The following is a 10,000-nucleotide window of genomic DNA, read 5'->3' on the forward strand; positions in this document are numbered from 1 at the left end:
AGATAGACAGATAGATAAAGAGAAAGAAATAGTGACAGACGGACGGACTCCATCCGCGTGCGTGCCGCCATTAACCCGCTCACCTGGATTTCCCTTCTGTACGAAAAAGGGGGATGTATGTAGGGGCCGGAACGGTATATGAAGACCTGAGACAGCGAATGGGAGCTTAGGGAGGGGGAGGGGTGGGAGAGGGGAAGGGAGAGGGGAAGGGCGAGAAGGGAGGAGCGAAGGGGGCGGAAGGAAGAGAGGAGGGAGGGAGGAGAGAGAGGAAGGGGGGGAAGGGATGAGAGGAGGGAAAGGAGGAGGGTGAAGAGGGGAGAGGGGAAGGAGAGAGAGAGCGAAGGGGAGGGGAAGGAGAGAGAGCGAGGAGGGAAAGACAAAGCAAGAGGGAGGGAAAAGGGGGAGGACGGTCGGAAGGGAAAAGAGAATGGCGAATGGGATGGAAAGGAGAGGAAGAGAAGGAGGTAATGGAGAGAGGGAGAAGGGAGGAAAGGGGGGGGGAAGAGAGAGACTAGAGGGAGGGGAAAGCGAGGCTAGAGAGGGGGGGGGGAAGGGAGGAGAGACATTACGCTCCCCTAAGGGCGAAGAGAGCGCCCTGTGAGCATAATCAGAGCCTCGTTGAAGCGAGGAGACGGAGAGGACGCTCCTGCGGGCGGCGTGGGCGGCTTCTAAGGGCTCGGGAAGGGATGGGCGGCGATCAAACAGGCCGCGGGATCCAGACCAACACGCCCGCGGCATATTGGATCGGTCGATGTCTGGCGATGATGCCTCCCTTCCTGCGCCCCTTCGATGCCCCTCTGCTATGCCTCCGTTTCCTTGGCCCCTTCGATGCCCCTCTGCTATGCCTCCTTTCCCTTGCCCCTTCGATGCCCCTCTGCTATGCCTCCCTTCCCTTGCCCCTTCGATGCCCCTCTGCTATGCCTCCGTTCCTCGCCTTCCCCTTGCACCTCCTTCCTCACCTCATCCCTCCTTCTCCCTTCCCCGCTCCACCCCTCTCTACCCCTTCCTCCTTCACTTCCCCCCCCCTTTCCTTACCCTTCCCCTACCCCCTCTACCCTCCCCCCCCTTGCCCCTACCCTCTGCCACATGCGGTTAGCTTCCCCAAATAGGGAGTTCCAATTTTGAAGGCGCATATGTGTGTATATTGCCTATATATGTTTATGTAGTTATGTGAGCGTGTATCTGTCCGTGAGTGTTTATTTGTGTGTACATGTGTGTGCGTGTGTGTGTGTGTGTGTGTGTGTGTGTGTGTGTGTGTGTGTGTGTGTGTGTGTGTGTGTGTGTGTGTGTGTGTGTGTGTGTGTGTGGTGTCGTGTGCGTGTGCGTGTGTGTGTGTGTGTCTTCGTGTGTTTGCTTGTATGTGTGTGTGTTCGTGTGCGTGTATGCGTGTGCGTGTTCGTGTATGCGTGTGCGTGCGCGTGCGTGCGTGTTCGTGTATGCGTGTGCGTGCGTGCGTGTTTACCGATGAGCCAAATGCGCCAGGCCAGACAGCACGTCCGAACATTCAGATACTAGTAAAATGAATTCATAAAAGCTCTATTGACAGAACTCTCGCCGAGCTACCAGCATATCAATTTCAGTAAACGACTAATGCAGTTTATCTGAAAACGCGGTGGAAATATGAATCCATATCTGATATATCTGTGAGACATAAATAACAGAAAATAAATAAATAAATAAATATACAAATCTAATACATCTAAAAAAAAATATCTAAAACACAAATAAAAAAAAGAAAATGTAGTGAGAATTATCATATATTATTCATGAATAAAAAAAAATTAAATCCTGTTCAATACCTCCCCGAGGCATGAACTCAAAAAATAATAAATAATCAGACAATAGCAATAAAACACAGTAACATTATCAATTCACACCCAAAGTATCTCTGAGCCGCAGTAATAATTTTAATCCACATTTAATGCATCTCTATGACGCGAGTTTCAGAATTTCCAAAAGCGCAGTAATGATATTAACCCAAATTTGATACAACTCTAAAGATGTGGATTTCAAAATCTGATTCTAAGTCTGAAAACGCTACAGCAATATTAACTCGTTCTAAATACATCTCCAAAGATATGAATATCAGAAACACAACAAAATTAACCCTCATCTAATTCTAAGACAGAAAAGGACATTATAATAACCCGTACCCAAGACATCCCTAAAGATATGAATATCAGAAACTCAACAAAATCAACCCATATCAAATTCTCAGTCTGAAAAAGGCATGACAATATTAACCCACACCTAATACATCTCCAAGACATGAGGATCAGAAACACATCCCTGGTAATGGAACCGAAGTAAACACAGTAACCGTATCAGATACTGACCACGGCCAGAGGATCGCCCTGGGTCATGGAGGCGTAATGTTACGTTCCCTTCGCAGACACGGAATGTTATTCGAAGGCAAATGCTAGATGAAACGGACAAGAAGCGTTACTCGTAAAGGGTGGCGACTGAATGCGTGCAGATCGCGCTCTGTTGCGGTAATAAGGTTATGATCGAATCGAATTAAATGCGCAATAATTTGTCTTCGTTGTCTCATATAGTTCGATTAACAATTGCAAATAGCACGAGCAAGATCACACACACAGACTCATTAGACTCGCGGTCATAAACAAGGCTCCTGCCACAGTCGCTCTGGCAGCGAGGAAAATCCCGCATTAAAATCGACCCTTGTAATAAAGATCACACAACCGCCCCTCTCAGTATGAACAAGATCTCACCCACGAATTTATATTATAAAGAAGATCACACCCACAACCCTCTAGTATACACAAGATGACGCCTACGCCAGCGGCCCTTATAAGGCGTCTTACACGGAGGCGAGAGCCCCACTCACCTGTGCATCATTTCGCATTAAGCAGCCACTGTTAGGAGGTCGTCCTTTGCGAGAGTCCCTCTTGGCGTGGGGCTTCTCGGCCAGTGTGCCAAGTCGCTGTTTCGTAATTAACTTCATGTGAAGGACTGGATAACAACATAATCGAGAAGAGTTCGGGGCGGCGGTGGGAGGCGGGAGGGCGGAGGCATGGGAAGGCGGAGGGAAGAGGGACGGGGGAGGGAGAGCGGTAAGAAGCACAGTGGTCGACGAGATTGTTTTGGTTTCATTTGATATACTGTTCATTTGCGTGCTCATCCCGTGGCGGGCTCGAGGAGGAGAATAAATAGAAGAACAATCTTGTTTGAAAATCCTGAACGTCAAGCTGAGTCGAAGAAAGTTTTTTTTTTTTATCCAGGCGGACGCGACTAGAATTATAATCCGGCTAAGATAAAAGAAAATAGAAAGATAAAAAGGAAATAGAAAGATTTTCGTCGAGCTCAAGCACCGCTTCGATACATAAACTCGAACAGCTCATTAAACCCCCTCTCTTTGAATACGCTTTGTTGTTTGTTATGGTAAACTTCTTCGCCATTATCATATGTAAATTTTGCGCTGGGTATGGTAGCACACGCGGGGCTCCTTAGGGCTCCATAGCACCTCATACCTGTCCTCTGGGCACCATAGAACTTAACACCCTTGTTCGCCCAAGCCATATTATTTTCCAATAGTCCCGTAGACAGTATCGGCTACTTTATGGCAGCCAACTTGTATAATATGTTACGATAGGCCTGAGTAAACATCGTTATATTCGAGTGTATTGTGATGCCCTATGGTATCATTTCTCCTGTGGTTACTGTAGCATATGATGTTATTGCGACTATAATATTATTACGCTTGGCCTTTTATACAATAAAATCTTGCTATAGAAACGGACGAAATCACAGCGATTTTCACAGCAGACTACATACGAAATAATAACGCGAGTAATAACACTATGATATTATTACGTTCGGCCTTATAAACAATAAAGTCTTACTATAGGAAATGGCGAAATCAGAGTGATTTTAACCCTAGACGGCATACGAAATAATAAACGCGATTTCGTTGGAGCGAATTCGGTATTACCTGCTGCAATTTTTGTATCGGCAAACCTGAACTACTTTCATTTAGACCAATAATAGACAAGTCGGCGGTTTATTCCAAAAGCGAATCGACATCAATTACGTGTATTCCAAGGCTTGCCCGCGGAACAGAGAATTATATTTCCAGAAAAATAAATTTGTAACAGATACGCTGCAATGAACCAGGCTTATGCTCCTCTGTTTTCTGTGGCCGCCGTTGCTGCAGTTCAGAGGAATTACTGATATTGCAAATCATTATTATCATTACTATTATTGCTGCTGCTGCTTTGGCCTTTACATTTATGGCTTTTGTTTCCATCATTTCTTTATTGTTCTTGTTATCTTGTCATTGTTATTTTTGTTGTGATATACATCATTATCATTATCATTATTACCATAATTATTATTATTACTATTATTATATTATTATTATTATTATTATTATTATTATTATTGTTACTATTATTATTATTATTATTAGTAGTAGTAGTAGTAGTAGTATAATTATTATTGTTGTTATTTGTTGTTGTTGTTATTACTATTATCATCATTTATTATTTTGAGCATTATTTTTTATATTATTATTATTGTCATTTTTATTGTTATTATCATTATTATTCTTATCATTATGATTATTATCATTATTATCAATATAATCGTATAAATTTTTTGTTTTGCTTTATTATTATCATCATTACCATCCTTACTATTATCATCATTTATATTGATATTGCTGTTGTTGTTTTGGATAATGGAGGCATTATCATTATCACTGTAATCAAGATCGTTAGTAGTAATAGTAGTAGTAGTAGTAGTAGTAGTAGCAGTAGTAGTAGTAGTAATAGTAGTTGTAGTAGTAGTAATAGTAGTAGTAGTAGTAATAGTATAGTAGTAGTAGTAGTATAGTAGTAGTAGTAGTAAATAGTAGTATAGTAGTAGTTAGTAGTATATAATAATAGTAGTAGTGTAGTATGTATACAGTAGTATTAATATTATTATTATATATAGTATAATTAATCATAGTATAGTTTTATCATTATATTTCATCATATTTATACTTTATTATTAATATTATCATCATTAGTATTATTTTTATTATCAATATTATAATCATTATTTTATATTTGTTATTAATATTATATCCTTATTATTATCGCTACAATCAATAATATCATTTACTATCATTATTGTTATGATTATGATAATCATGATCAGTAATAACTGAAATATTGATATCTCTATTTCCATGCATTTTCCTTGACCCAAACTCACAAAGATAGCAATGAACAAGCAATAACTACAGTATCATTGATAGGGCACGAGTGTGATAACTTATTTTTCATTTTAAATACCGTTTTCATGCCAAAGTATTTTTTTTTTGTGGCGATTCCATCGGCGTATTTGTATCACAAATGTGTTTCGTATTATTATTATTTGTATTACATTGTCATGCTAATGAGACATTTCTTCATTATGCTGTAGTTTTGTCCTCGAAATTCCGCGTTTAATGAATTCACAAAACGCAAACATTATGTTGCTGAAACTCGTATTCCAGATCAGTGGTCTCGCCCGCGTAGCAACTTTGACGTTTAGTACAAAAGCGACGGTTATAGTGAAATATTTTTTAAATGATGTTTGTTTTTCCTTTCTATCTCTACGGATTTTTCATTCAGTCCCGCTTTTAGTTTTTATAGAATAAGAGGGTTAAGTATAGTGATATATTTTGTTCATTATTCTTATTGTTTTTTTTATTATCTTTGTATCACATCATTTCATCATTTCCTTTTGTTTTCCGTTCTGACAAATCCTTCCTTCGAACGCGTTTCCTCTCTCAGTTGAGATTAGTTTCCCAAACATCGAGTGATTAGCTACTACGAATTATCACGCTTCCTCCTTCCACCTTCCCCCCCTCTTCCCACAGTGATAAAAGCAACCCCCTTTTCCCACAGTGATCAAAGCAACGTATTTTGGCTTCCCTCCCTTTCAAATCTGCATTAACACCGATCGCACTTTGTATCGCCTCGACCGAGACTCAGATCACGGCTTGTGTTGTGGGCTCAGCGATATCCCTTTATGATTTATGGTCAAGTGGAGCGGACCATCACCTCAGGTCAGCGCTGGGTTTCCCTCGCGGGACGCCGGGGGACGCGACGCTTTTGTTTAGATGCTCGAGTTGAAAGGCTCCTCTTTTGTTTGCGAATTCTTCCGTGTGCGCGTGTGTGTTTTATTCATTTATTTTTCTTTGACTCGTTTTCTGTTCCCTTTTCTCTCTCTCTCTATTCTTAATGTTGATTTTGGTCGGCGACGTAACTCGCGTGCAAACGTGGAATCAACAGGCTGAAAGTGTCTACCTGATTTGGTTACTGGTTACTCGGGTATTCGTGACCAGCGACGGTTACTTGTTTGCGAGTGTGTGTCCTGCGGGGGAAGGGAGGGCCTGGGTAGGGGCAGGGGTATCGGGGGAGAGATGGGAAGGGTCGGTATGGTGCGTGTTGGGGGGGGGGGGGAAGGACAGTGTCCCAGGGGGTCGCCCCGAGTGCGTGGGTCAGGTAGGGTTTCTCGGGGCTGTGTTTTCCAACCTACTACAACAGGTTTCTCAAAGATACCATTTACCATTTTTTTTCCTGCGGCTTCTTTTTTATGTACGCATTCTTCCCCTTTCGTGTCGTGTTGTGCTTCCATTGTTTCTTCTCAACCCCCTCTTTTTTTATTCCAATATTTACTCTTTTTACCCCAGCCTCTGATTTCACTTCGTTGATCAAAGATTAAGTTCGATTTTGGGTTAAAATCTTTACACATGATTAATGCTTCTCTCGGCGTCCCATTGGCTACTCATTAATCTCTCTACTGAGGCTGCTCGGCCGTGGGAATTTTTTCCCTGGTATTCATTTCAACTCCTTAAGTGAGATCTTTAAATTCTTTTGTTTCTCTTGTCATGCGAGGAAGATTATTGATATTATGATAATAATTTTTATTATTTCATTAACTCGTAATGTATTCATTAATGTTATTATTATTCTTGATGTTATTGTTATTGTTATTATTATCTTCACCTTTTTGTTATTTAACTATTTTCATTTCATCATCATTTTTCTTAATTATCGTTATTAATATATTCTTTTTGTAAGTCATAATTTGATTAATTAGCTTTAAATTCTCTTCGTTATTCCATCTTCTTTTTATTTCATCGGAGGTCGGAAAGATAGACATACATAACAATTCATCTTTTATTTTTGTAATTATTTGATTTTATAAAAATACCCGTTATAGACTCACGATTTGAGCTCAACGTAACAGCTAAATATTATCACACTTTGGCCAAAGATATCACGATTTATACAGTGGAAATATAGTACATATATACAAATGTGACAGTAAGCAAGTAGCGCTACACAAGCTAGACGACTTAGCAACAGTTCTACAACAAAGGCCGTAATGTGAAGGCACTAGTACAGCTGTCACTCATCTTGACTAGACATAAACAATGACATACTCACGTGGTCTATTACTATAACACTCACAATATCTCGTCATTGCTCCCAGTTCCATACTTTCTCGTCATTACAGCTCAGCCACACATATCAGAGAAAATTATAATATAGATAATATATATATTTTAGATATTTTTTATACAATATTTATATGAAGTAGGACGCACTGACAGCTGGTTGATCGAAGGTCTGCATCGGCGTGCCTGTGAGTGGTCGGCGCTGTTGACTCGACAGCACGTCTTGGGGTAGATATTGACGCATGGGCTCCACGTGCTGTTGCTGCTGCTGACGGAGGTGCTGGTGGAGCGTGTGTACTGAAGGGAGCGTGGACGGAGGCAGCGCAGGCGTCGTCTCGTCGATGGAGGCGTAGATGTGGGAGTTACGAGCGGCAGCGTAGTCGATCGACATGTACGAGTGGTTGAGGCTGGGGGCGAGGCTGGACTGGGCCGTCTCCACGCTGACGAAGGTCTTGTCGAGGTCGCCCGTGTCGCTGTTTATGGACGGCTGCGTGTGCTGGTAGTGGTGCTGCTGGTGGTAGTGGGACACGGGCGTCTTGAGGGTGTTGGTCAGCACCATGTTGGGCACGAACTGGCTCTGCTTCAGGTTGTGGCTTGGGGACAGCACGGGGACGCTGTTCCTCATGATGTAGTTGGTCTCGGTGATGTAACACTGCTGGGACATCTTCTTGGCGCCGCCGGGGAGGGCCGCGTGCAGCTTGCTCCAGAAGGACTTGTCCTCGTACTTCAGCTTGGTCGCGCCTTTGACAATTCCTGACAAATCCGAATCCATGTCACTCTCGTCCACATCACCACACATCACCACAATCACACGATTTTTCAGGTTTTTCAGCGCCTCGACGTGGGCGGCCTTGAAAGAGAATTTGCACCAATCGTGATCAACGAAATTTTTCGTAAGGACTAGAACCACCTTGTGACTCGTTTCAATCGACTGCACAATAAAATCACCCACATATGAACCGACGGTCTGGTAATCTCTGGAAGAAAGGCACACTTTGTAGGAGGGGTCGCCGTTCTCCAGCTCGGCGGCGAACACTTCGGTGACGAAGGGCGCGTCCATCTCGCTGTAGCTGACGAAGGCGTCGTAGAGCATGTTCCTCTCCTCCTCCTTGGCGGGGGCGGGCTGGGAGGGGAAGCACTTGAGGCCGCACTTCTTGGACACGCTGGCCTGGAGGCGCACCCGGAACACGGCGAACACGACGCCCATCACGAGCACCACGAAGAAGATGGCCAGCGTGATCAGCACCGGCTGCAGGAAGTCGTTCTCCAGCTTCTCCTGCACGATGGACGTCGCCACGAAGTTCTCGCAGGAGTACGAGCTCTCCAGCACGTAAGGACCTGGCTCGCCCGTCGAGTTGGACACGCAGAAGATGCTCTTGGCGTCCTTCACCACGTCGGTCTCGCGGATGAGCCAGTTCTTGAAGTCGACCATGTACTGGCACTCGCAGGACCACAGGTTGATGCCGAGGGTGACGTCCTTGAGGCCCTTGTTGAGCTTCAAGTGCCACACAGGGAATTCAAACAGGAAGTTCCTGTCTAGGCGAAGAACTTCGAGTGATTTCAGACCTGCGAAGGTGACGTTATTGATCACCTTCAGACGGTTGTTCTGAAGGTACAGCTCCCGAAGGTGCTCCAGATGCTCGAACTCGAACCCTTCAAGTTCGACCAACATATTGTCGTGAAGATGGAGCTCCTTCAGCGTCGAAAGCCCGTGGAAAGTTCGGTTTTGAATCCTCTCCACTCGAGAGCTGTTGAGGTAGAGAGCCCTCATGTTCTTGCGGCCGATCAGGTGGTGGGCATCGAGGAAGGGCATCTCGTTGCCGTCCATGTAGACCAGCGTGGCGTCCATGGGGATGTCGTCGGGCAGCTGGTGGTGGTTCCTGGCCGAGCAGTCGACGATGTTGGTGGCCCACGTGCCGTCGTGGTAGCAGGAGCAGCCGATAGGGCACGTCATCTGGCAATCACAGGCGATGAAATCGCAGCACTGGCAGAGGGCGAAGCAATGCGACGTGTAGGGGCACAGGAACTGCGAGGGCTGGGTCTCGAGGAAGGGCACGCGGTTCTCTGCCGAACGGGGGTACGGGAGGGTGCACGTCACCTTATCGAGGTCCATGACGCGAGGGTGCTGGCGGAGGCTGCTGATCTGGTGGACGCGGTGCATCCATTCCATGTTGCAGTCGCAGAAGATGGGGTTCCCGCCGATGTAGAACTCGGGGAGGTCACGCTCCTCGGCCACGCGAGGCAGGTTGATGGAGTTGAGGTCGATCTTGCTGAGCAGATTGTCGTAGAGGTCAACCATGGACAGGTTTCGCTTCTCGGCGAAGGTGCCCGTGGCGATGCGAGTGATTTTGTTACTGTTCACGAAGAGAAGCTCCACACTGTCTGGCACCGAAGACGCACTCAGGCTCTCCAGCTGGTTGTGGCTCACGTCGAGGGTCCTCAGCTCCAAATTGCTCTCCAGACTGAAGTAGTTGCCCAGATCCCTGATTCTGTTGTTGTGGAGGTCAAGGTACTGCAGCTGGTTGGGGATGAGCGCGTAGTCGA

General features: G+C 44.8%; 1 protein-coding gene across 1 annotated transcript in view; it reads right to left on the bottom strand.

Annotated features, from left to right (window-relative positions):
* Nucleotides 1-7,161: 7,161 nt before the first annotated feature.
* The window catches only part of LOC119598105 (toll-like receptor Tollo), a 4,625-nt gene continuing 1,786 nt past the window's right edge, over nucleotides 7,162-10,000 (bottom strand). Inside the window, exon 1 of the mRNA XM_037947724.1 lies at nucleotides 7,162-10,000. This exon is cut by the window's right edge and continues 1,786 nt beyond it. Within this exon, the coding sequence (XP_037803652.1) occupies nucleotides 7,587-10,000 (2,414 nt within the window). The 3' untranslated portion in view covers nucleotides 7,162-7,586.

This window comes from Penaeus monodon, chromosome 40, assembly GCF_015228065.2.
Source record: "Penaeus monodon isolate SGIC_2016 chromosome 40, NSTDA_Pmon_1, whole genome shotgun sequence".
Taxonomy (NCBI): Eukaryota; Metazoa; Arthropoda; class Malacostraca; order Decapoda; family Penaeidae; genus Penaeus; species Penaeus monodon.